Raw genomic sequence first — 25,627 nt, 5'->3', positions numbered from 1 at the left:
TAGGAAGATTTTCTTTTTTATCCTACTGTACAATTTCTAACCTCAACCTAGCATGTGCTAAGCCAGTGTGTATATTTTTTTCTCTCTTCTAATGACTGTTTATATTCTATGTTAGGTTATGCCAAAAGTTCTCTTAAATTATTTTTTTTTTAATTCTCTGATGGAAATATGCTAACAGTATACAATCTACCACAATTAAGAATATGTACATGTACTACTTTTGTACCAGTAAATTGTGATATGATAGAAAAATAGATAAAATGTGAATTCTTCATTTTTTTGTGAAGAATTTAATAAAAAAAAACCTGATGGTATCTTTGGAGGCTTTGCCTACCTATATACCCATATACATGTAAATAAAGATGACTATTAAATGTGCTATATTTTTAAGCATTACACGAATAAAGCTACTTGCATTCTTTTATTTAATTTGCTTTCACTTTTGAGTGTTGATGTATTACAGAGAAAGTGGGGGAAGGTTGTTAGAAAATGGTCCCAAAAGAGAAGGAAATAAAGAGGGAAAGAAAAGGTCAGAAAGAGAGAAGATATTGAGCACGAGAAGAAGTTCTGAGGATGGTATGACAAATAACATCAGGGGGGGGTAATGAACTGGAGAAATGCTCCATTATGCAAACAATTGAATGCAAAGGGGGGGGGGGCATTTTCATGTGGTAACTCGATGTCATATTCTGTGCTGATATTGCATTTCATCATCTGATGATGATGATGATGTACATTTGTATAGCGCCATATATCTCTACCGTAATTATCTCTACCTTTAAGGGGGGATTATAACCCATCTGATGATTTATTTATTTCACATTTGTAATGAAAGGATTGGTGGAGAATAACAGAGGATTGAAAATTAAGTTTGGAAGAAGATGGACGAGGATGTATAAAGTTGAGGATATTTAGAGTAGTAGGAAAACGGAAGATGATGTAATAACAGAGTTACAGTTTTACGAGACCCAAAACTTTCCGTTCTTGCTCCACATATTTTTTTTAAAATCGAATTACCTGAAGTAACGAGAATCATTTACCCCCTCCTGATCATAATATGATAGGACCGCCTCTGGTTTATGCATTTATTACAATATTTTGTTCAGGTTTGTCGGGAACACTGATCTAGATTTATTCAAGTTCAATTCTGTCCTACTACCGTCAAGAGATGGCAGTATATAGTACTATAATGTCTAGTGTATTGAGTCAATCAGCGCAAGAGAATAATTTCACTTGGTCAATTTCTCAGATAGCACCGCAAGACCATTGGCGGCGGAAGCCTAACATTTTAGGGGGATCACCAAAATTTGTTGACAAGCAAAAAAAAAGGTCATCTACCGAAAATTTGAGGGGGACACAGGCAAAAAATATTGACAAGCAAAAAAAAAAAGTTCATCAGCAAACAATTTAGGGGGGGGGGACCGTCCCCCACTTCAAATTTAGGGGGGGACACGTCCCCCCCGCATCCGCCGCCTATGCGCAAGACCAATTTGGTCTACTATCAATTTGTGTATTTACAGTTAATCTACACTACACTTCACTTAGCCTAATGACCACTTAGTCTAGATCGTTTTTAGTCTAAAATCTAACTGGTTTGTTATCTACTTTATCTAATGATTTTCTTTATGAACATTTGGTTCGTAGGTCAACTACAATATTTAGCCTAAGTGGTGTTGCGCAGAGTTTTAGTACACAAAAAGCTATGCATAATGTAATTAGACAAAACGATGGATAGCATCAATGGTGATAAGACCAAATGGTTATCAGACGAACCCGTATATGCACATCGGCAAAGTTTGGATTACCCCATACAAAACGTAAAGAAGATGGTGTCTAAACCATACAGGAATTGACCTATATATTCAGGGAAAGACTTATTTAAACCAGGAAACAAAACAAAATATGACAACCATGATTGATTGAATATCAAAATGTCACTGAAAATAGAATGACCATGCATGCGGTGAGAGGGAGCGAGATTGAATTTTGTGGAGACTTTCATTAATTATTAATAAAAAAAATTAGAACCTATCGAAATGAAAATGAAGTGATGATATTTTGTGATTGTGCATGACTTGATTGATTTTATTATTTTTTCCCTGAAACATAACAAAATACCCCCACACCAAAAAAATATCCACTTGTATTATTCACTTAGCCGTTTGGAATAGGCACGTAGCGCTGTTGAAGAGACTGTATTCAAAACAAATTAAGCAAGCAGCAATCGAATTTGAACTTTGGGATATAATTATTCCCGGTTAGTATATTTGAATTTTTGATTTATAGTCTTCTGAAACATAGGCTTGGTACACTCTACTCTTCATTGATACATCGGCCAAAACAAAATTGTTGTTTAGTCAATGATATTCGTTTTTTGTCTCAAAGAGAAACAAATAAACTGGGTGCTCCGCGGGCTGAATCTAAATTCACCGATGAAAATGAATATTCCGGGATTTTAAACTTAAGCACCGCCAAAAATAAACATTAAGTGTGCTGATGATATCATGTCCCCATGCAAGTTTCTATAAGCCCTAGCCTGAAATCATGATCATTACGTGTAGCTCCAAAATACATTATGGCAATGAATATCTTACACAAGACATCAGTTGTCAATCCATTTTTTTGTCACTGCTTATGGGCAAAGTTGAAACTTTCATATAATAATCATACAAGAAAAAAAGTAATATGACACAGTTCCCGGAACATTTTTTTGCATGAATATCCCGGGGGGGGGGCACTTACATTGACGAGTGGATACCATGCGCGACCAAAAAAACACGTAAAGAAGGATGTCCTTTTCACGATAGGGCACGTTACGTACGTAACGTGAAAAAGGTGTCAAAAACACAAAAATAATGAAAAAATGTATCTATTTCGCTAGGAAAATTACGTGTTTAGGGTCGAATTTGCGGGGATGATAAAACAAAATTAAAATGTTTTATAAAGGATGTCCTTTTTGCCCCAACACTACGTGTTTAGAGTCCTATTTGCGCGAGGTGTAGAAGGTGGGGTCGTACTAAACCAAATAAGGTATAAGCCGCCAACCAAAGGACCCGTAACAAGGCTTGTTTAGGGCAGGCGCGGATCCAGGAGGGGGCCGAGCCGGCCCCGGCCCCCCCTATTTTTTGACAACCTGCAGAAAAAAGTGTACTCTTTACCTTGATAGAAACTACGAAAAACAGAAAGAAAGGTAAGAAAGAGGTATTTTACCCATGATGGGTAATTTACAGCCTCGTAACGACCGGCCCGACCCCGAAAGGATACCCAAAAAAAGGTGAGGGGAAGAATTGGAAAATAGACTTTATATAAAATTTTTCGCTCGCGCTTCGCGCTCGCATTGCCTGTGTAATGAATCCCATTCAAGAAGGTTAAATGACACTAATATATAACCAATATATATACAATATATCCAGTTCTGATATCAATTTGCACACAATTTTTTTTAGCTCGCACATCAAGCTTTCATTATTTTGTTTGATTTACACAAATTGTTAATGTGTATCAAAATGTTCAGCTCGCGCTGCGCGCTCGCATTGTTTGATTTGTGAGAAACCTATGCTCTTTGGAAATTCTTACCGGAATTTGTCAAAATGCTCCTTTATCATGTCAGTATATCAAAAAATTAAGCTCATGCTTCGTGCTCGCATTTAATTGTTTGAGACACACAGCTTGTTTATTTAAATAAAAACGCGCTTAGACTGTTCATTTTTTTCAGGTCGGAATATAAGAAATTTTGAACTCGCGCTTCGCACTCTCATTATTTAATTGGTGATACTTGTATCCTCTTCATTAATCACTAAAAACAGTCCTAATTGAGTCACTTTTCACGTTACTATATGATAACATTTCGGCTCGCGCTTCGCGCTCGCATTGTTTAGTCGGATACTTATCTTTGTTCATGATTATAAAAACTGCTCTGAATCTTCAGTTCTAAGGACATAAAATATCAAAGATTTTTAGCTCGCGCTTCGCGCTCGCATTATATATTAAGACCACATGAGATACCTTATAGTGTTTTAGCAATAAATACTAACATATACTTAAAACTTCAGTCTTTAGTTAGGACTACCCCCTGAAAAACCAACAAAAAAAGCCAGATTGTAGCGGCCAATAAAAAAAATGTTGATCAAAATATTTTTCGGCCCCCCCCCTATTGGCGAAAGCTGGACCCGCCCCTGTAGGGGTTCATTTCAGGGAATATTTGCCAAGAGTATCGTTTTGTTTCCAATACTTGTTAAGGGTAGGGTTTCACACGCAAATACTTGTTAAGGGGTGCATTTTCAGAATATGGAAATTACGTGTTTAGGGTGCTTTTCGAGACCCCATGGTCGCGCATCATCCTATCTACTCGTGAATGGAACTGCCCCCCGGGATGAATATGCATAGGCATCGAAATAATGCAAGACTTTAAAATGCAATAAATTTGTTATTCCTTGTCCAATTTTGATATTTTGTTTATCTCATCCGATGGACGAGTAGATATGGTTTGATTTTGCCGAGTCAAATCACAGGGCCTAAGGCTAGTTTTGAAATCATTTTAGTAGCCGGATACTCACGTTCATAGTGATTTGCCTATGTTTGGTGTAGATGGCGATATACCTTACTAGTTGGTTCAATGCTGGGTATAAGGGGGTACCGGTTTGTCTTTATTATCATCCCTTATCATTCCATTCATGTTTATTGTTTTGTTATCTCCTCCCCGGGCTCCGGTCTCTAATCAAATACCGTGTATGAAAGTATTTTGTCAATATTATTCTCACTATAAAGTTGTGCTTTTAGAGTTGCCATCTTCAGTATATATTATTATTGTAACCAGCAGTCGAAAGTTACAATGTGAACGGCGATTTGGAATTAAATATTGAAATGAATATTTGAGTCTATACATCTCTCTTGAACGGTCTCTAAACTGAGCTGAGCTAAGAGGGATATTTTCGTTGTTTCCTACTCATCAAATTGGCATTAGCTAGCAAGCGCTAGCGCTATGATAATATTCGGCCTTAATTTGTTTCGCTAACTTTAGAAGAAATAGCTTCACCCACCAACCGTTGTCAACCGATTACCGTGTGAGTATTTGGTTAAAATCATGCGTTGTCAAGTATTATATGTAGGGAGTTTGGAATTATCGTTATAAAATGTAATTTTTGAACATGAATTATAATTTGTATTATTAAAATGAAGAAAGGTAGAGTCGAATTAGTTGTTTTGAAGGCATTTGTTGCCATTGTGGCATTGATTTTCGGATCGCCGACATGCAGTACCGTACCGGAGCGGAGGCGGTACGGTACGGTATACCGTACGGTGCGGTATCTCGAGTCGGGCTCGGCCGAGGCCGAGGGTTCGGATAGCTAGACCTACCGTACCTCAGCTCAAGCGATGTTCGTGCAGGCTCCACTTCACTTGACTACCACTACTGTAACTACGCTCCACCCACTTACTTAGCCTGGAGGCTTTTGGGGCCAATTGCACGCCTGTGGGGGGGGGGCACTCAGTATGTGCCGCGGAGGGGACCCCCATTTTTACACCCAAATTTCTATTCCAAGGCATAGCATTTTTGTCTTATTGCGAAAAAAAAAAAAAGAAATCGCTCCAAGGCATAGCATTTTGTTCTTATCGAGAAAAAAGAAGAAAGAAATCCGCTCCAAAAGCTTCGCATATTTTTCGTTACGCCGTTCCGGCCGCATTGATCTGCTGCAATTTTGGTGAAAAGCGGCCGCCGAGCGCTGTCCGACCATCGTCTCCTGGTAGTGGTAAAAATATTGGTTGGCAACGTTTGGCAAAAAAGGATAGTTATTGTTACAAATTGACGACAAAATGCGATAAAATGATAAAAGTAGAAGAGAGTTTACTTACATTTGTTGTCATCGCCATCTTTGATCCTTTGTTAATGCAACCTAGTTACGTGACGCGTACAGTATAGAGGGCGGCAAGATCTTGAGCGGTGGTAGATTAAAAAGTGCTAAAATGTCCCGCTGAAGCGGGTCACGTAACTAGGTTGCATTAACAAAGGATCAAAGATGGCGATGACAACAAATGTAAGTAAACTCTCTTCTACTTTTATTATTTTATCGCATTTTGTCGTCATTTTGTAACCATAACTTCATTTTATGCCAAACGTTGCCAACCGATATTTTAACCCATGTACAGAAGTGATACCTCAGATTCTAAACATAACTGGCAGTTTGGCGCATTTTTATAGTTGTCTTTTCCCTTGGTGTGTGGAGCCTATATATTCAGGCGTCAGTGGGAGTAACCCTACATTGAGTAGATGACTTTTACTCCCAGACGTCTCCAGGCTACCCAGGGGCCCGTTTCTCAACACCTGGACTAGTTAGTCATATCTTTATCCACCAGCCACGGAGTTAGTTGAGTTCCAATCTTACTGTTTCACGAAAGGCTTTCTAACTAACGTTAGAATAGGCTTGGCTCGCCAATCCATTTCTTCTCTTCTTCTATCCACTGTACTCCACATGGTGTACCGTAAACTACATCAGCAATTAGTGTTGACTGTTATAAGGATAATATATCGTGCACGCATGTATAAAATATGAAATGGTTGTGATTTCATGTAATAACATAAGAAATTGGAAAGCGGGGACATGATCACTCCACCTAATGAATATTTATGTTGACCTGCATGTTACTGTTTTCACATAATATTGCTGAACATTATTTGTTGTCTTCTGAAAACTATAATTTTCTGAAAACTATAATTTTCTGAAAACTATAATATTTAAAGGGAAAAGATAGTTTCTTCAAATGGATGTTCAACAATTTCAAAGCAAATAACAGATACCTTTAGTAACTTCACTTACTCTAATTCAATTGACTGTTTTAAGATTAGAAAATTGAAGTATGAACAACATAGCCTTTTTCACTTTGCAAAAATGAAAAAGATTACCCTTCCTGTTTATTTTCTACAGAATCATATTGCTCATTTACCTCTTAGGTCCGAGGACGGACCTATAATTTTATATGGAAACCACATCATTTTGAAAGAAGAAGGTTGTTGTATCCAAGATGGCTATTTTCTTTGATCATCGAGTTCAGTCAGGCTCAACTAGCCATGTTGATATATCATGGCATAATGAACAACCTTTACTTGCTATTGCAATGAGAGGCCAGCAAGGCGGAGGTGTCATCAACATTTTCAATGAAGAGGTAAGGAAAGTTTTTGTTTCTCTCGAGAAATATTTTTTATTTTTCATGACCCATCTTTATTATTTTTTTCTACGTAGAGTGATTGCTTTTCATCTTAAAGGAACAATATTTTTATGAAAGAAAATACTGTGAATTCAATTTGTGTGTTGATATTTTTGGTGTGGTTTAATTTCTAGTGGATGATGTAAGTTAAAACATTTCAATATCTTTCCCTTGTCAATATTAAAATTAAATAATTGCTTATGAAACGGAACATGAGTTCATAACCTTTGAAAAATCACTCGTGAATAATAATTCTATGAATTTTCTATATCACTGCCTGTCATCGTTTATTTGCTCTTCCTCTGAATAAAAGAAGATTGATTTATGTGTATTGTTAATTAGGGTCAAGCCCTTCCAGCAGCTAATCTTCAACGTTCTTGCTACTCCACCTCATTGGCCTGGCATCCTACCCATCCTTCAGTGGCTGTAGGATGGGAGAGTGGAGAGATATTAATCTGGAATGAGCAAGATCAGCAGCTTCAGGAAGCCACCAAACTTCACAAGGCTCAGGTCTGCTTGCTTCAATGGAGCGCCAAGGGTCAACGTTTATTATCAGGGGATAAGGTGAGACTTGGCAAGTGTTTTATGAAGAGGTTCTTCATTCACTGACATGTTATAGGCTACTGAAGTCATTGCATCTGATTGGTTGAGAACAAAATAGTCAGTAAAAAATCATCTGCAAATCTTGTCGTGACCTCCCCCCCCCACCTGGATTCTCATGGATCTATCAGTTTCTTGTTAAGATGAACTCTGTATTAATCTGAGTTTTTATATCTCTCTGATATGATATCAAATGCACATGCATGATTTTGGAGTTCTATGCATAAAGCTGCAAATTGATATACATGTATTTGAACAAAGGATGTATCTTTATCTTGTATTTGTTGTAATGTGAAATTGGCTACCCCTATTGGGTTGCATCAGGCTATTTAAATTTGCTTTAGTGTGGTGAACAATGTTCAAACTGTATTCAGGTATGCATTTAAGCATCCCTGGATATACTTGGCTGGGTTGATCTCTTGACCAATCAAGAGTCAGCTGGGGGTAGCAATAATGTACCCCCAATAGGTATAGGAGGCTTTCTTTTCAAGCCAGTTAGAGCACAAATTTAGCGGGAAGAGGGCAGAAGAGATTGAGCTTTTGAAGAAGAAGGTTGTCTTCCCCATGTCAGTTTGAGTCAAAGTACAATTCAACCTCACTAAAGGATGTTTGCATCTACACTGTAATTACCAGAGTACAGTAACCTAGAGATATTGAGAGTAGTGGGCGCGAGGCTGATTCATCACTTTATTTAACATTCAAATTGTTCAAAACAAAGGAATGAATACAAACGTAGGATGAATAATGACCATGACATATCTGGGCAAATAGAATAGCCGAAACAGGACATACATAAATACTAATAACGAAATGGCATAACAATACAAATTGTCTTTTAACTTCTTTGGAAACTACAAAAAAAAATTCTTGGTCAACAAAACTTATTCCTTGCTTGACTCCACAAGAAGATTTAACATTCTGTTATAAGCCATTGAATTTATCTAATTTGACAAAAAAATCAATATCATAGCATTCTTGCCCTTGTTAGTGATAATCGAGTCTTGTATCACTTTATGTAGGTCTGTTATGCAATAATCAGGAATATCGAAGGAGATTACTAATTCTAGCTTTCTTGATTAACATTGATTATAGGAAGGAACATTGATCATGTGGAAGAGTGATGGAAAAGGTCATCTGACTAGTAATCCTATTAGTCAATTACCATCTCAACAGACACCAACCCAATGTTTATTTCCCTATGGTGGACCAAAACAGGATGAGTAAGAACAACTATCCTTTTTACCTTCTCCAAATGAAGTTTGAAAGGGGTGCAATCACCCCAAATCCTGGTTTCTTTCATTGAAGTGTTGTCCTGACTAGAAATGTTCAGTACCGGTATATACATGTAACTTAATGAGTTGTGTGCAGATTAAATTAAGTCATTGTTGCCCTAACTATCAAGTTATTGGCAGGTTGGTCCATTGCAAATGTTGTGGATCAACTTACGTTCTCACTTTTAACATAATTCTCATGAATTTTTTTATAAACATTGGTCTTAAGGCACATTTTTGCATGTATTGATGATTTTTATATTTGTGGCAAAAATTGGGTAAAAATTTTTTCTCCATTTATTGGAAACTGTTTTTCCATGGTAACGGCATTGGATGGGGGGTAGGGGGTGGTAATTACTGTGAGTGATATTTCTTGTCTTTAATTGTTTGTATTGTTTTGTTTATTATCCATTAGCATGCAAATGTTGCAATTTATACATTCATGTAATTACTAATTTAACAATCATACTAATTAGTGTGTCCTGTCACATTTGCTTTAATACATTTATAGAATAAATCAGTAGTGCAATATTGATAGCAAGATTAAAAGAAAGTATGAAAAGAACAATCGTGGCTATGCTCTAAAAATTTAACTGGGAGTTGGGGAGAGGTGATGTAGTCTTATCTACGTGGCTTTTGTAATGTGTATGGATTCAGGTCAAAACATAAAGGATTGCTCCCAGAAAATTTACCAATTGGCAAACAGCTCTATATTCTTAGAAATTAGATATTTTTATGTCACTTTATATCGGTGTCTCTTTCAATAATCTCTCTAAAATAAACCTCTTCCAATTCACTCTCACCTTCATATTAGCTGTTTTTTCTTTGTCAATGTAGATTTCCACTCAATTTCTCTTCTTTTTTCAATTTATGGTGTAAAGTGAACGGAGTGCCCCATGGAGTTCAAATTTGTACAAGGGTTCATCCAGTCTAATAGCGGATGGCAATGCTTGCTTTGTAGGAGGAGAGGAAGGTAAGTTGCATTTCTTTTCCAATAGTACCTGCATGTACGAGAAATGAATTTGGTCCACATTATATCAAAGAGATGTTTGACCGACAATTCTCTTGTTATCTGTTGGCATTTCCAGTTTAGAAATGCATTGCAAACAAAATTTCACAATCACTTTGGGACAGTTAGTTTTATATTCAAATTTACAACCAAAATTAAATGATTTAATGTTATACTTGTATGATATAACATCTCTGTGTGTATCCATAGTACTTTGAATAGCCTAGCTTGAAAGGGATGGTCCGGGCTGAAAGTATTTATAGCTTAATAGAGTAGAATTCACTGAGCAAAATGCTGAAAATTTCATCAAAATCGGATAACAAATAACAAAGTTATTGAATTTAAAAGTTGAGCAATATTTTGTGAAAACAGTCATGAATATTCATTAGGTGGGCTGATGATGTCACATCTCCACTTGATATTTTGTATTTTATTATATGAAATCAGATTTATTCAATTTTTTTTCCTCCACGAACTCGAAAAATTAGATTGACAACTGGTTTAGTGCATTAGATATTTGTTGCTGCAACTTATTTCATTGTAAGGGAGACGTATTATTCACACAAGTATGGAATAATGAAAAAATTATGATTTTATGTGATAACATAAGAAAACGGAAAGTGGGGATGTGACATCATCAGCCCACCTAATGAATTTTCATGACGACTGTTTTCACAAAATATTGCTTAACTTAAAACTTCAATAACTTTATTATTTGTTATCCGATTTTGATAATTTTTTGCCATTTTGCTCAGTGAATTCTACTCTATGTATTAAGAGATAGATATTTTCAGCCTGGACCATCCCTTTAACTCTAACAAACCTATACAGCATTTAGTGTATTCAGAGATGGATATATCCCTCTGGCAGAACTTTGATAAAGCTGTTTATAATTCATACACAAATTTACGAATGGCTGGTGACCCTTTCTTGTGGAAGATGATAATCAAGTTTTCATTGGTCTTGATTTACCTGCTACAAAGAGTCATGCTTTAATTGACTCATATTATTTAATTGAGGCAAATCGAGATTGCTGCTTTGTCAAATGACACAAGTACCTCTTTAGTGGGGATCCCAGATTTCTTGGCGCTCAGTCTTTGGACTGATCCATATCACATTGACTCACTCAGTAGTTTTAAATCTTTGAATAGGGGTCATTTAAAAAATTGTTCATAAGATACACATGATTTGAAGAACAACTGATGATCAGTTCATGGGTGCTTTAAGATTCCAAGAGTTTTCCCGAATTAACATAATGAGAGTGCAATTTTTAATCTAGAAATATATTTCCACTGTAGTTAATGGGAATTTAAATGATTGAGAATCTGATTCAATACCCAAGAAAGGATTACCAGTCATGCATAAAGTTGTGGCTTAAGTTGTACATAAAGTCCTAAGTTACCTATGGACAGCTTTGTGAAAGACCCCCCAGTTTTGTCCATGTTGAACTACTGTGGCCTGAATCACGGTTATGCCGGATTCACTACACATTGGCCGCAAACCACTCCTTCCACTTGTTGTAATTTAGTGCATCTTCCATCCTCAATCCATCCTTTCTACTGTCCTCCACATGTTTACTTTATTCCATGTCTTTTTTGAGTTTCCCCTCCTCAGACCTCAAGAACCCTCTTGCTAAATCTTGTGCATCATCTGTCCTCATGGCATGACTATACCAACCTACCCTATTTGTCTTTGCCAAGCAGTCCTGTGCTTCTTACAAATTCTACATCTGCATGAAACCCTCTGTCTACTTTCTATCCATCAATATCATACTACACATTGTCTCTGTTTAATATCTTTTTCTTCAGGTCACATTGTTTTCATGGATGACAAGGGCAACATGTCCCAGGCTGTATCTGTAGAAGGCCCAGTCAAGAAATTGCTGTATAATAGCCATCGGAATGTCATGGTGGTTGTAACTAAGTCAATGGCTCTATCTCAATACAGTGTTTCACAAGATGGAAAGCTGACAGAAATGATGAAGGTGAGGAAGATTGTTTATTGACTGGTGGAACATTCTAAGAAGAAATAATTGAGATGTTGGAGGATGTATGAGTGTATGTAGGCAAACAAATATAAGAAAACGTTTTAAAAAGAGAATGTGCTCAATATGGAAAATAGTACTTTTTCTATTTTGTTCAACTTTCAATGAAGGAAAAAAAAACAAAATTACACGAGTTTTTTTGAAAAGTGTGTGTGTGTGTGTGTGTGAGAGAGAGATAGAGAAAGAGAGATAAAAGGAAGCTGAAACACTCGTTGCGGACTGTTTTTTGTGTACCGAAGGTCACTTAGACCATTACCCTCGAATATTGACCTTGATACCATGATGGTAATATAGACCTTTTGTTTTGCATGTTGACTTGCTGCCTGCTTCGTATTCATGCCACAATAGTCTGGGGTTTTTTTTGGTTAACTGCATACAAAATTGGTGGCGTGGAGCACCATGATATACAGAGTACCCAGAAACACATCATACCAGTACTTTGACTGTTCACTGTTGTAGTAAAAGACAAATTCAAGTCATCACAAACAATTGAGATGTCTGGCATCATTGGTTGAGTTTGGGCATGCTGGGTTTCTTTTACTGTTTCACTCCACCAACTTACAAAATCAACCTTTTATGATGTACTTACATTGCATTCCACTTATCAGTAGGCAATTTGAAATGTCCCTATTAAAAAGGTATATGAAATAATATTTTTATTTTCTTGTGACCAGTCTTTGATAAATTTTCAATGTATGTGTATTGTATATAGGTGAAGTTAAGTGGTAAACCTAATGATAGTGACTGTGACATGTGTATTGTTTTGTATTGTATATAGGTGAAGTTAAGTGGTAAACCTAATGATAGTGACTGTGACATGGTTTGGGCTGGTAAGGGTCTTCTAGCAACAGCATCTGGAGAATCATTAGTCAGGTAAACAATCTCTTCCTTTCCTTCTGAGTGTTAACCCTATGGTACTCTTGGTAACCCCTATATCGATACTTGGAACAAATTTCGAGTTGATCTGCTGAATAGTATTTTGTTATCATGTTAACAAAAACAAGTCTATCATTTTGAGTTTTGTTTTGTTTTTCAATGCTACATTCTTAAGTACTGTCAGTAATTATACATTGATGTAATATTCTATTTTCATTTCATCCTACATTTTTGTCTTGCCTGCATAGCACTGCTCTTATGTATTGTATAATGCAGGTGAGACTGCATTCCATCTGTTTCATTTTTTTCATGTTTTTCTTATTCATATAAACAATCTTTCATTTTTATCTCTCTTGCATTTAAAAATGAAATAAAATGAATTCACATTTTTCAATTCCCACTCTTTTTATCTTTTCTCTCTTTTCTTCAATTAGGATGTGGGATCTTGATAAGGATGATAACTATGTTCTTGCTCTGGATAAGAATATCGGCTTTGAGATGGGGGAAAATATCACATGTGTTGCGTACTCTTCAAAAAAGGGTAAGATTTCCTAGTATCAAAAGAGGCTATGGGGATTTCTAGTTTGGTTTTGGTTTTGAGAGTAAGGGAAAGGTTGCTGAACTCAGTTTGAAGATAAAGCTGGTTTCAGGGTGATAGTACCAATCAATTTCATCTCAACTTTCATGACAAAGTAAAATGATTGAGAGAAAAATTGCATTAAATTCTAACTATGAAGAAGACAGTTAACTTCATGAAACCAAATGCACACCAGTAAGATTATTTTGTATTTTGTATGATTTTTCCATTAAAGTAATTTTTTCAAGGAATTCAAGATTTATTGAGAATTATCATCTCTATGTATTTCTCTATATCATGAAAAGTATATAATAGGCAAATAAAAATCTACCACTCAACTACACAACTCTTCATTTGGCATATAATTTGCCAGTTGTTTGATAATCTATAAGCTTCAGCTAGAATAGTTGTTAAAGCAAGTTTGATATGTGTTTTGAATGCAGGTTTATTGGCTGGAGGTACAGACAAGGGTCGGGTAGCTATGTGGCGCTACTCACCTGTTCCTGGTGTCTTAGGGCGTAGACAGGAAGGAGAAACCAAATGGAAACTTCAGGTCCCTTGTAACCTAGAAGGTCAACTTGGTCAGATCAAATGGGGTTCAAGGAGGGATCTACTAGCTACTAATAGCTTCAGTGGAGTAGTTATTCTCAATGAACACATCATGAGTGCTAGTATGAAAGATCAGGTCTGTATTCCTCTTTATTCTTACTAATTGGGCCGGGGGGGGGGGGGTGGAAGGGGTTGAGAGGATGTTCCTGGAGGGTTGTTTTACCAATAGCTACAATGGAACTCCTCAGGAGGATCTTTTAATATTGATCTTTATTAAAGGATCAGAACAAAGGATCAAATTCAAACTTGGCTCAGAGGAGCATAGACCTATAAAGAGATGGACATTCATCTGTTATGTAATGAATTCACAAACTTTAATTTTCATCTGAATAGCATTCTCTTCATGTTAGTCTATTTTTATTATATGATGGTCACATTGAATTAGGTCTGAAGCAGTTTGTAATTTGCACAAATTGTATTTACAGAAGTTGATTAATCACTTGGGAAGTCCTGGAAAATGGATATGCTTGTCTGTTTTACCCTTGGTAATCTTAGTTCCACATTTTTAGTTTGGGAAAGTGTATGCATAGTTTTAGTAGAGGCAATGTTGCGATTGATTATTCATCATTTATCAAATTTTTTCAGAGTTTGTCTCTTTTATTCCAGAGATAAATGGTACATAACATGTAGTGATTGTATCCAGTATATCTCTCAATGGTTGATTTCAAGTTCAGTGTTCAGTAACCTTTTGTTGTTGGTGTTAGGTCAATTTTTACACGATAATAACACCAAACATAGAATGAAGATGGTCCCGAAAAGTCACTTACTAGTTGTTAAGACGTGCAATAATGTGATCTGGATTAGGTTTACAATCTCTGAATAAGTTATGGAGCTAGGGGAAGCAATCCAAATTTCAACACCAACATTAAGGCCAACACCGGACTTGAAATCACCCAATGTCTGAGCAGAAGTTTGCGCATTGAATAATAACACATTTTTTATCACAAAAATTTTCTTCTCAATTTTCCGGCTCCAAATCTGAAGAATGTTGATTGAAAGGCATATTCTGAATCAGGGCATCAGCCAACAATAATCAAGATATAATGATCAGACAGGTCTTTCTTATCATGGTAGTCGCTATTGTCAAAACACCTGTTTGTTCTCATTAAGATGCACATAATCGGGTGACGGTGACTACCTTTGCATCTAAGGATTGCTTGCATTAATTATCCATCTATTTAATAGGTTCATGATAGGAAAAATAGTTATTTTATACTGATCAACAAGTCAAAGGTCATAGATTTAAATCATAAAAGCCCCCATTCTTGCAATAATTCATTATATTCAATAAACAAATCTAATTCAAATTTTATTTATATTTGCATAAGAAAATTCAAATATTTTAGAAGATAACTATCATATTTTTAGTTCTGGCAATGGTGGAGGCATGAATTTTGATTGCACATAGTCTAGAATCCGTGTATTTTGTTTATCTCTTTTTATGATTTCATCAATTACAGGTTGCTGTAGTCCAAGCTGGACCTAGTTCTATTTCTCTAGATGTCTTTGTGAATGGCTCTCATCATGACATTAAGACTGATATACATATCAAAGGAATATGCAACACTAAGGTAACAGTGCTCTTAGTTGTACTCTCTACCTGAGTTGATTTTCATGTTAAAAGCAACTTTTAAAACAACAACAAATCAATAGAAGAAATCATATGATATTTAGTTATTGACAGCACTCACGCACCTTGAAAGTATTCATTACCTCAAGTTAGTTGTTATTTAGTTATAACAGAATGGCAGCAGAAAATGTAGAATTATTCTTTTGCAGAATCCCATATTCAAGTTATGGAGTTATTGTTCCACATTTCTTATCTTATCAAATAATCAGATGAGGCCCTTTTCAAAAAAAAATATACATAGAACTAACAAAGTATGTTAATTATAATAAAACTCAAATTAAAAAGTAATTAAAAGAAAGGAAATGAAATATATTAATATGATATATATTTATCTGCAGTTGGGTAGAAGCCGCGCACAGACTACCTAGGAACTAGTTAGCATTAAATGTAGCTCGTTAATTGTTATTTTTGGGAAATGTCAACTTAAAAGTATATAGACCTTTTTCTTGAAAATTTGACATATGGGTAAATCAAGAATCACTTATTGTCCGGCATGCATTGCAGGTCACATGATCAAGATCAAAGGTGATTTGAGGTCAACAAACTTCATTTCATTATCAAAGTAATTTTCAAATTCAGCTCTGTTGCTGTATTGAATTGTCTTATTGCATGCGAGACCACCAGAGAGTTTCATTGTTTGTAGCAGGCTGATAAAGTATTAACATTTGATCCTCCTAAGATAATTGTATTTCTTATGTTTGTGAAAATAGGACCATGTTGCTGTATGGAATGGCAAGCAAGCTGTAGTCTATGAGATTAGTCAAACCATCAGGGCAACAGGTAAGATACTTTAATAGGCTGGTTAACTTTAAACCCCAGGGGGGGTACTTAGATTTGGTTTGGACTGAGGTGTACAGGTGAAGGTTCAAAACCCATACCCATATTTACAGGTTATTTGGGCTGAATGATTAGATTTAGAGATTATTAGAGATTTATGACGGGCTGACGGAGAATTTCCGTGAAGGGGGAAGGGCACATTTTCCCCTGGAAAATTGGACAAGTAAAAATATTTATCATCCAAAATGTAAGGTCATTTTGTATTTGCACGTAAGACATTAAAAGAGAATAAGGACCCATGATTAAGGCCAGTATTGGGGCCATGTTTAGGGATTTCCAGCATAAAACCGTACTCAATGTTTAGGGATTTTTTTCCAAAAAGCAACCTATTCCAGCTGCATATCCCTGTATGTCTTATTTTGTGAGTACCCCCCCCCCCACCCTGAGCTCAATAATCAATATGGGTGGTTAGATTTATGTATCATAACGTTGGGCTATGTTCATCCATCGATTCAATCATGTCATATGATGTTAAAAGACTTATGAAATTATGCTCTTACTAAATGAATTTAACCTGTTCAATTTCTATATTTGTAACTGAAAATTTTCAAAAGCCCCAAAAGTTCTAATTAAATGCAGCAAAATACTGGAGGGGGAGCTTGTTGTAATGGACATTTGCTTGGCCCTCTAACCATGTATTTGTTGATATTGTCCTATCAGGTACTTTCTCAACTGACTCTAAGATGGTTCGTATTCATGAGCAGAATGCATACACTACAGAACCAGGAAAAATACAAGTCAGAACTTTCCAGGTATGTAGCTTAAAAACAATTCTCATGATGTGGAAGAGGTTCATCGTGGTGAAGGAATGAGTAGAAGAAATAACCAGTTGTCTCACGATGTATCAAATGTACTACGTTTGATACATCGTGAGACAACTGGTTATTTCTTCTACTCAACAATTCTCATTTTGGAAGATGTTTTTGACTCCATGGTGTAAAGTCTAACATTTTTATTAGCCATCATGGTAGGTCATCAATATTTGATTCTATTAGGCCAAATTCAAGTCAAAATTCTTTTAATTAGAAGCATTTGTTGTCACACTTCTAAATATATGCAGTTAATATGGCTTCATTCTCCTTTGCCAAGTGTTTTAGTCAAATTCAAATGAAATGCACAATACCTAACTATAATCATGACTTGAAAATGTGTACCAAACTTGGCCGACTATTTCTTCAAAGTAAATATTGATGTAAAACTGCTTATCTTTATTGAAATGTGAATTGAATATTGTTGCTATCTGACAGTCACTGGTCCTCTTTCAGCCTTTCATTTTCACTGTTATACTGGTTACAGGGCACTGTAAAGCAACTCATCTCAATGAATGAGAATGAAGGGGAGCCCTGTACAATGGAAATCATGGGTAATTACCTAGTTGTTGGAACATCAGGAGGGTTTGTGAAGATGTATGATGTATCAAGGAGGTGAGATCTTATATTCTTAATAGAAACACTCATTAATTATTAAAACTCTCATGCCTAAATGAGGTTAAAACCTCTTGTTTCAACCCTGGTTTAAAGATAAATGCCAGCTGTAGCAATATCAAAATGAGTTTGTACGGTATCCGATCAAGTAACCACCCAAGTATCTGTATTTATAATAAAAAAAGTATGTGCCAAAGTAATCTGCAAAAAATGTGTAATTGCTGAAAAATCGGAAAACAAGCATGGTGTCAGGTCTTTTAACCAAGTTATTATAATACACTTTTCAACATGTGTTAAACAAGTGTAGAGCAGAAGAAATCCTGTCTGATTAATTGGTCCAATGTAAATACTACCCCCCCCCCCCCCCCCCGAGTGGTACTATTTAATGTTCTTGCTTATGCATGCATAATTCAGCATATTGGACAAAACAGCGCAAATACAAACTATATGTTTAATCATTTGCCCTTTTTAGAACAAAGTTTATATTCTTGCAATACTTATTGTACATGAGGGTAATATTCTTCATCCGGCAAATGCAGAGGTTTGAATTTATTGTCTCATGAATGAAATATAATTTTTTTTATGTGTATCAGGGAAGCTAAGCCGCACAATACTCCTAAGAACCTAATGGATGTTATACCTGGTATGGGAAGCATTCTTATGGCTAAGACTAACTGTAACGGTACAAAGCTTGCTATCATCGTCTCAAAGGTAATTAGTGATCTCCTTAATGCCCAATACACTTTTATGAAAATCCTTGAAATACCGAGCGAGTGAAAGCTGCTTGAGCTACAGCCGGGGTAATAATATCCAAGTCCTTTGGAAACGCATAGAAACGTTATTCATAATGTGTTATGCGCTATACAAGAACTGACTATTATTATTATTATAGTAAGATTGAAATGATGCTTGAGTATAACTCACATATTATTGATCAAAGCATTAGTGGGGCTTGAACTGATATCATTATTGTAATCCGATATTATCTTTTTGGCTGCCAAAGTGGGACATCGTTATCTAACTAAAAAAGATGTTACCCTACTGTGTTTCCTTAAGATGCTATTTTCTTTTGATATTTTTTTTTTTCATAATATATAGTCCATGTGATCATACAATAAGAAATTTATCATTTGATACACATGATATTTCAATTTCATGCTTGTTTATTGCTGTGATTAATAATGAAATGTTTGTTTGTACAGAGTGATGGTACTACTGACCCCAAACTGTATGTATGGGATCCTGATCTAGACACGTTAGGTTTCTTTGATCTAAAGACAGGACATGGTGATCAAGAAGATGAACCTCTTAGTAAAGATGATGATATCACTGATGCAGAAAGGTAGGAAACATAAACTCAATGGTAATGATGAAAATCATAGTAATGATTATAATGATTATATAATTCTGATATTAAAGGTAAATGCTAGTTTTGGTAACGATATCAAAATGAGTTCGTACAGAATCCAATGAAATGACCACCAAAGTGTCTGTATAAATAAAACGTATGTGCCAAAGGATTCTGGAAGAAATTGTGTAATTGCTGAGAAATCAGCAAATAAGCACAGGATTCGGGTCAAGCGTCGGGCACGACATTCATGGCAATAATTATACACTGTCCCACGTGCGCTTATCTGTGTTGGTGATCTTCAGTGTGAACATTTTTCAGTATAGATTTCAAGATTTCACAAAGTTCAGTTTATGTAACTGTACCAGATCTAGATCCTCAATGATATACTGACAATTTAGCCTTGTTTTACAGACTTTCTCATGAAATCAGTATTTACTGCAATTACTGGCATTTCTCTTTAAAATTATAACTATTATAATGATAACAGTAATGGTTTTAATAATAATGATAATCATGATAATAATCATAATGATTATGATAATCAAGATAATGAGTTATAGTAGTGATGATGACTAAAATGATAGTGTGAAGTAATTCTCATAATTGATATCTGTCTGTATTTCTCCTACCAAGGCTTGATAATGATACTACATCCCTCCAATTTTTTTTCTGTCTTGAGAATTCTTCATATTTAGATCAACCTTAATGCTTTCATTCTTCATCATTTATAAATCATCACTTGATGTAATATGAATGAAGGAGAAATAATCAGTGAATAAAAATATCCTATTGAAAAGTTGGATAATGTGTGTTGCCGTTCCTGAATAAAAACCTTCTAATCTAAGCTAATTACACACTGTAGATTTGCAATGGGGTGAAGAAAACCTAACGAAATCACTGTTTGAAAATGCAAATTGGCAACTTTTTGTTGATAAATTAACTCAGTCATATCCATATTTAAGTTTTTCAAATTATGAAAATTAATAGAAAATCAATGGTAATTGTCATTTTAAAGCTGAAGCAGATATATCTTTATTAAAATGCTGTGTACCATTGATTACTATTTATTTATTTTTGTCAATGTTGGTTAGGGGTCGTGAGGAAGCAGCCCAGGATGTAGCTGGTCGTTATCCAATCAATATCTTCTGGGATACACATGAACCTAAGCTGTTGGTTTGTGAAGCAAAGCTATCCCATCAGGAAGAGACTACTACACCTAAGAAAACTACATCTCTACTGAGTACCATCGTCAATACACAGGTATATTCACTAGGTGTACTAGTAATTGGTCTAATTTTTAGATCCCACATGGCCCTCCATTATTATTAGATTATTTTGTCATTAAAAAAAAAATTCCCTTAAATTTGAGGTGGGTGGATGCTTGTTTGCTCTCTAGTATTTCCATCATGGATATGTGTAATCAACTTTGAATAATTACATAAGCTATCATTTTGCTCTTAACCAATTGTTTGCCTTGATTTCAAAAGCTTATAACAGTTTTATTCAGCCTACCATTGATAGTTATTTGTATGTTTGTTTACAGCCTGAGATGATGGTAGTATCTCTGTTTACAACCTTGGAGCATGGTGTGGTCCTACAGGATAGTTTTGGTCATGTCCAGGGGACTTTACTTGGTGTAGAAGTACCATACTTCTACTTCATCAAGAAGGTAAGCTTCTTGGTTCATCCTTTTCTTGTCATGTTCTTGATTTTCCCCATCATGTAAAGCACTCCAAACAACCTGTTTGGAGTGCAAACAAACTGTTTGCTTTGTTTTGGGGGACAGACATGTATAATTGTAGGGAAGTGAGCTTCTTGACAATAGAAATATAACTACCGGGTAACAATAACAAGGAAATGATATTTATTGAGGATGACTTGGCCTTTGTTATTTTTATTATTACTTTTTGTGCACATGTAATATCTCTGTCATCAGAGTTTAACTACCATAGTAAAATCCCTCAAGAATTAATAATAACCAAGGTTTCCATGGAAGTTACTAGTGATTGTCAAGATGCCATTGATGGATAGACTTGTGTAAAATGCCCTGTTGCTCATGTAACAATAAGAGTCATGTCAAGATCATTAATAGATCCACAACAGTGTATCTAAGTTAGCATGTACACTGTAACATACACAATATTGCAGAGCAAGTATATTCACATCATGGGACTGGTTTGTACACACTATATGCAGTGAGATCTGGGAGTGTTCTATCAACATTTCTTTCCAACAAGTCCTTTCATTAAACACTCCCCTGGAGACTGTCTTTTATTTCTTTTAGATGTTCTTATTACTATTTCATGTATGTATTTGCTTTGCATTGACCTTTGACCTTGTGTTTAATTTATGCCTCTTGAAGGCTGGGGATGGGAAAACAAAGAAAGGAGTTTTCGTAAGTAGTTCACCCTTTGATTATTTTTATTGTTTGTTTCACTGATCTAAAATATTCAATGTTGCACTTGTCTATGCACAGTGTAAATAAAAACATGCTCAAATATCTCTTGTCTTATGGAATGTCATTTTTGGATGGTAACATTTGTAATGTCAAAATATGCACTCAAATTATGTCATCATTCTCCTGACATGCAATTGCATTCTTCCCTAAAATTTACCTATATATGGTGTAAAATTATTATTGTTATATATTAGTTTAACTAACCGAGATCACAATGACAGATACTTGTCTCTTTTTATGTCTTTTATCCTTTTTAATTTTTTTATACATAGGATTCTTAAAAAGCTCCAACAAACTTAATTTTTCACCATTCTGTGTTCTTCTATCAAGTTTTTTTTTTCTTGATACTTTTATCAAACACTCTTTTGAGAAATACTGTTTTCATAAAGTTATCCATATTGTTCCATTGGAAAGGTTTGGAGGTCTGTTTATAGTAAAAGAAATCCATATTGTTAATGCTTTCTCTTAGTTTGCGCCAATTAAAGTTTGATAATTCATATTTATTTAGACAATTTATTGTATGATGTTTATGTTTTCCAAATGATGTATCCTTAAAGCAATGATTAATTACTATAACACACTATTCACTCTGTATCAGTCACTATGCTTGGTGCTGCTTAGAAAAAAAAAACTTCCTTCTTTTAACTGCAGATTGACTAATATCTAATCAAGGCCCACTGTTTTCTGTGTTTAGGTCTTAGGATGATTGTCTAATATTCAGGAGCGAAATAACTTTGATTTTTTCATGTTAATCTTCATTGCATATTCTATCACACTCTACCATAAGGTTTGTGGAAAAGAATACTTTCCAAAATCTAAAGACACCCTGTTTGATTCTTAATGCAAAACTAACTCTTCAATGTGTCAAATTCTAAAGAATTAATGTTCAACTTAACAGTACTTCCTAATCCTTGATTATTTTTGTTCTTTTAGTTTGTCTTTTATTTGCTTGGATGGTACCATTAAAATCAATGTGAAAAGAAACAAAAATGACTTCTTGAACAGATAAACTAGTTTTTGTAATCACATGTGCACTATATGAGACTAATGCCTTGCCAAAGGATACTAGGCCATGATGTGATTCGAACACATGACCTTCTGATTACAAGGCAAGAGTCAGAACCACTACACCACAATGCTTGTATGAGTCCTTCAGATAATGAAACCCAGAAATTATCGTAACTTCCATAATTAAACTCACAATATTCCAAGGAAAAAAAGTCAAATCTAACCAGCTTTCACTATCAATTGCACATGAAGGTATTTAATCATTATTTGGTGAGTATGGGGATGATATATCACATGATTGCAGCAATGTTTCTCATAATAAATAGCTTGAAGGATATAGGAATGCTAATGTGTATTCTTTTTATTTTTCTAGAATTATGTTATCTGCTTATATTGAAAATGTAGATCAATGTGATTTGTAGATTAATGTGATTTGTAGATTAGTAGGACAGAAAATGAATTGTCAGTTAGAACTGTCACCTAAAAAGTATGTTTGTAGATATTAAACATAGTTTTTTTCAAGAGATACAAGATTCCTCAGCTGCTGAAATGTTTTTCTTGTAGTTTTCATATATTTGTCATTGTGTTTCTCTTCTTTAATAACACAATCTTTGAGGTAGTCTACATGGAACATTAACATTTTACCAAGATTGGTGTAAAGTGTACAGACAATTGTTTCATGATATATATAGTGCATGTTCTACCATTTACTGTTATACAGCAATCTGTGGATGACAAATGCATAGATTCAATATTTTATTAATTGTTTGTTCTGACTATTCAGTCGCATGTAGTAAATGATTATACTATCAAACATGATCATTTATAAATCATTAGTTTCATATATGCTTAGAGCTATGTTTACATTCTTTCAAAGAAAATTTCAAGTGAAAGATGACAACCAAAGGTAAAAAACATTTGTGATGTCATACTGTACCACAGAGTAACAAAAATAACAATGTTGATTTTGCTGATGTGGTTTACAGTACACCATGTAGAGTGTTATAGAAACAGTGGATAGAGGAAGAGAAGAAGTGGATAGGCGAGAAAGTGGAGATTTGAGAGTAGAGTATTCTTTCTTGAAAATAGTCCTGAAAAGGACTGTAAACCAGAACGAATGTTGAGTGAGAACAGCTTGAGTAGTTTAGCTGATGAGGAGATGCTGGCTTGAGTCGGCAAGTAGAGATGATGAGTAGTAGAGAGACTCGACGTTTTGGACAGGTTGACTGTCTCCTGAAGACGGACAGTCAACCTGTCCAAAACGTCGAGTCTCTACTACTCATCATCTCTACTCGCCGACTCAAGCCAGCATCTCCTCATCAGCTAAACTACTCAAGCTGTTCTCACTCAATATTCGTTCTGGTTTACAGTCCTTTTCAGGACTATTTTCAAGAAAGAATACTCTACTCTCAAATCTCCACTTTCTCGCCTATCCACTTCTTCTCTTCCTCTATCCACTGTTTCTATAACACTCTACATGGTGTACCATAAACCACATCAGCAATTGTACATGCCACCATGCAAACCTTCAAACAAAATGTTGATTTCATTTTTAACTTGTCCAACTTTCCCATAAACCGGTAATACTTCACCATTTTTAAGATGCTATTAACTGATGCAAATGTGAAGAGGGTGTGATTAGAAGGTGAATTTGTAACAAAAAATATCAATCTTGGCAAAATCGTTCTGTATCTATTTTCTTATGTATTTGTGTATTGTGGCAGCGTGATCATTTTAAAAGAACCTTGTATGTGATATTAATTAAAGAATGATTGTTAATACAATGTATCTTCATACCCTCAAATCAGGAGGATCTCATATTCATCATTTGTATCTGACGGTGCTGGTAATTTGAAAGCTTATTATAAAGGCCACCCCAACAAGTATAGGCTAATTGAATAACAAGAGAAGTCATACAAACAATTCTTAATTTGCATAAAAATCTGATGTTGATAAAAAGGACTTTGATTTTTATAGGGGTTTCTCTTATTTCCACAAAAGAGTTTGATCTGATAGTGAAGTGATGTGCAATTTTGAAGGGATTTAGTACTTAATGCTTAAAATATTCTTTAAAATGTTATATGAATTCTTGTAGCCTGGTGAGAAGATGGATGATCCTGGTCCTATTTCATCATCATCTCTGGTTGCTAGACAAGTGATGAGAAACTTTGCTGGTTTAGAAGACGGTGATAAGAGTGCTAGAGATGCTATGATGAACTTTAGTTATTACCTCACTATTGGTAATATGGATGAAGCATTCAAAGCCATTAAACTTATCAAGAGGTTGGTATCTAATATTGTCCTTTATTATCATTATTCATCGCTTTTCATATTGTTTTGATTTTAGCAGTTGATGATGTGAAGCAACACTAGCGTACCTATGGGGGGGGCAGAGGGGGCAGTCTGCCCCCCCTGATGAGTCACAACCCATACAAAAGACATATCCCTGCCCCCCCCTGACGAGCTTGAAGGGTTGAAAACCCTTTTTTTTTTTTTTTGCTTGTCAAATTTTTTTTTTCGGTTACGATTGAAGAGATTTTTGATTGAAGACCTTTTTTTTTTTTTTGCTTGTCAAATTTTTGGACCGGTTTTGCCCCCCCCCCCTGTGGAAAATCCCTGGTACGCCACTGTGAAGTAATAATGGAGAAAATGAAGAGGTGCTATGGTTGATTTACTAAGTCTGTGGACTTTGAACCAAAAGATCTGTGGTTCCAATTCCACCACAACACTTAC

At 35.3% G+C, this 25,627-nt stretch overlaps 1 protein-coding gene across 5 annotated transcripts in view; it reads left to right on the top strand.

The window, feature by feature from the left end:
• The first annotated feature begins 4,991 nt into the window (after positions 1-4,991).
• The window catches only part of LOC121422314 (intraflagellar transport protein 140 homolog), a 35,652-nt gene continuing 15,016 nt past the window's right edge, over positions 4,992-25,627 (top strand). For 2 of the 5 annotated variants that reach the window (XM_041617271.1, XM_041617269.1), the window contains exons 1-19: positions 4,992-5,063; positions 6,921-7,158; positions 7,543-7,764; positions 8,893-9,020; positions 9,953-10,044; positions 11,889-12,064; positions 12,903-12,997; positions 13,435-13,541; positions 14,021-14,262; positions 15,647-15,757; positions 16,527-16,596; positions 17,314-17,405; positions 17,950-18,077; positions 18,671-18,788; positions 19,280-19,419; positions 20,520-20,688; positions 20,972-21,097; positions 21,791-21,823; positions 24,990-25,177. In XM_041617271.1, the coding sequence (XP_041473205.1) occupies positions 7,018-7,158; positions 7,543-7,764; positions 8,893-9,020; positions 9,953-10,044; positions 11,889-12,064; positions 12,903-12,997; positions 13,435-13,541; positions 14,021-14,262; positions 15,647-15,757; positions 16,527-16,596; positions 17,314-17,405; positions 17,950-18,077; positions 18,671-18,788; positions 19,280-19,419; positions 20,520-20,688; positions 20,972-21,097; positions 21,791-21,823; positions 24,990-25,177 (2,378 nt within the window). In that variant the 5' untranslated portion in view covers positions 4,992-5,063; positions 6,921-7,017. Of the gene's footprint in view, positions 5,064-5,117; positions 5,135-6,920; positions 7,159-7,542; positions 7,765-8,892; positions 9,021-9,952; positions 10,045-11,888; positions 12,065-12,902; positions 12,998-13,434; positions 13,542-14,020; positions 14,263-15,646; positions 15,758-16,526; positions 16,597-17,313; positions 17,406-17,949; positions 18,078-18,670; positions 18,789-19,279; positions 19,420-20,519; positions 20,689-20,971; positions 21,098-21,790; positions 21,824-24,989; positions 25,178-25,627 lie in introns of those variants that run through there. The other 3 variants (XM_041617273.1, XM_041617272.1, XM_041617270.1) reach the window with 2 other exon arrangements.

Source organism: Lytechinus variegatus, chromosome 10, assembly GCF_018143015.1.
Source record: "Lytechinus variegatus isolate NC3 chromosome 10, Lvar_3.0, whole genome shotgun sequence".
Taxonomy (NCBI): domain Eukaryota; kingdom Metazoa; phylum Echinodermata; class Echinoidea; order Temnopleuroida; family Toxopneustidae; genus Lytechinus; species Lytechinus variegatus.
This window is presented reverse-complemented; position numbering and strand designations above follow the sequence as displayed.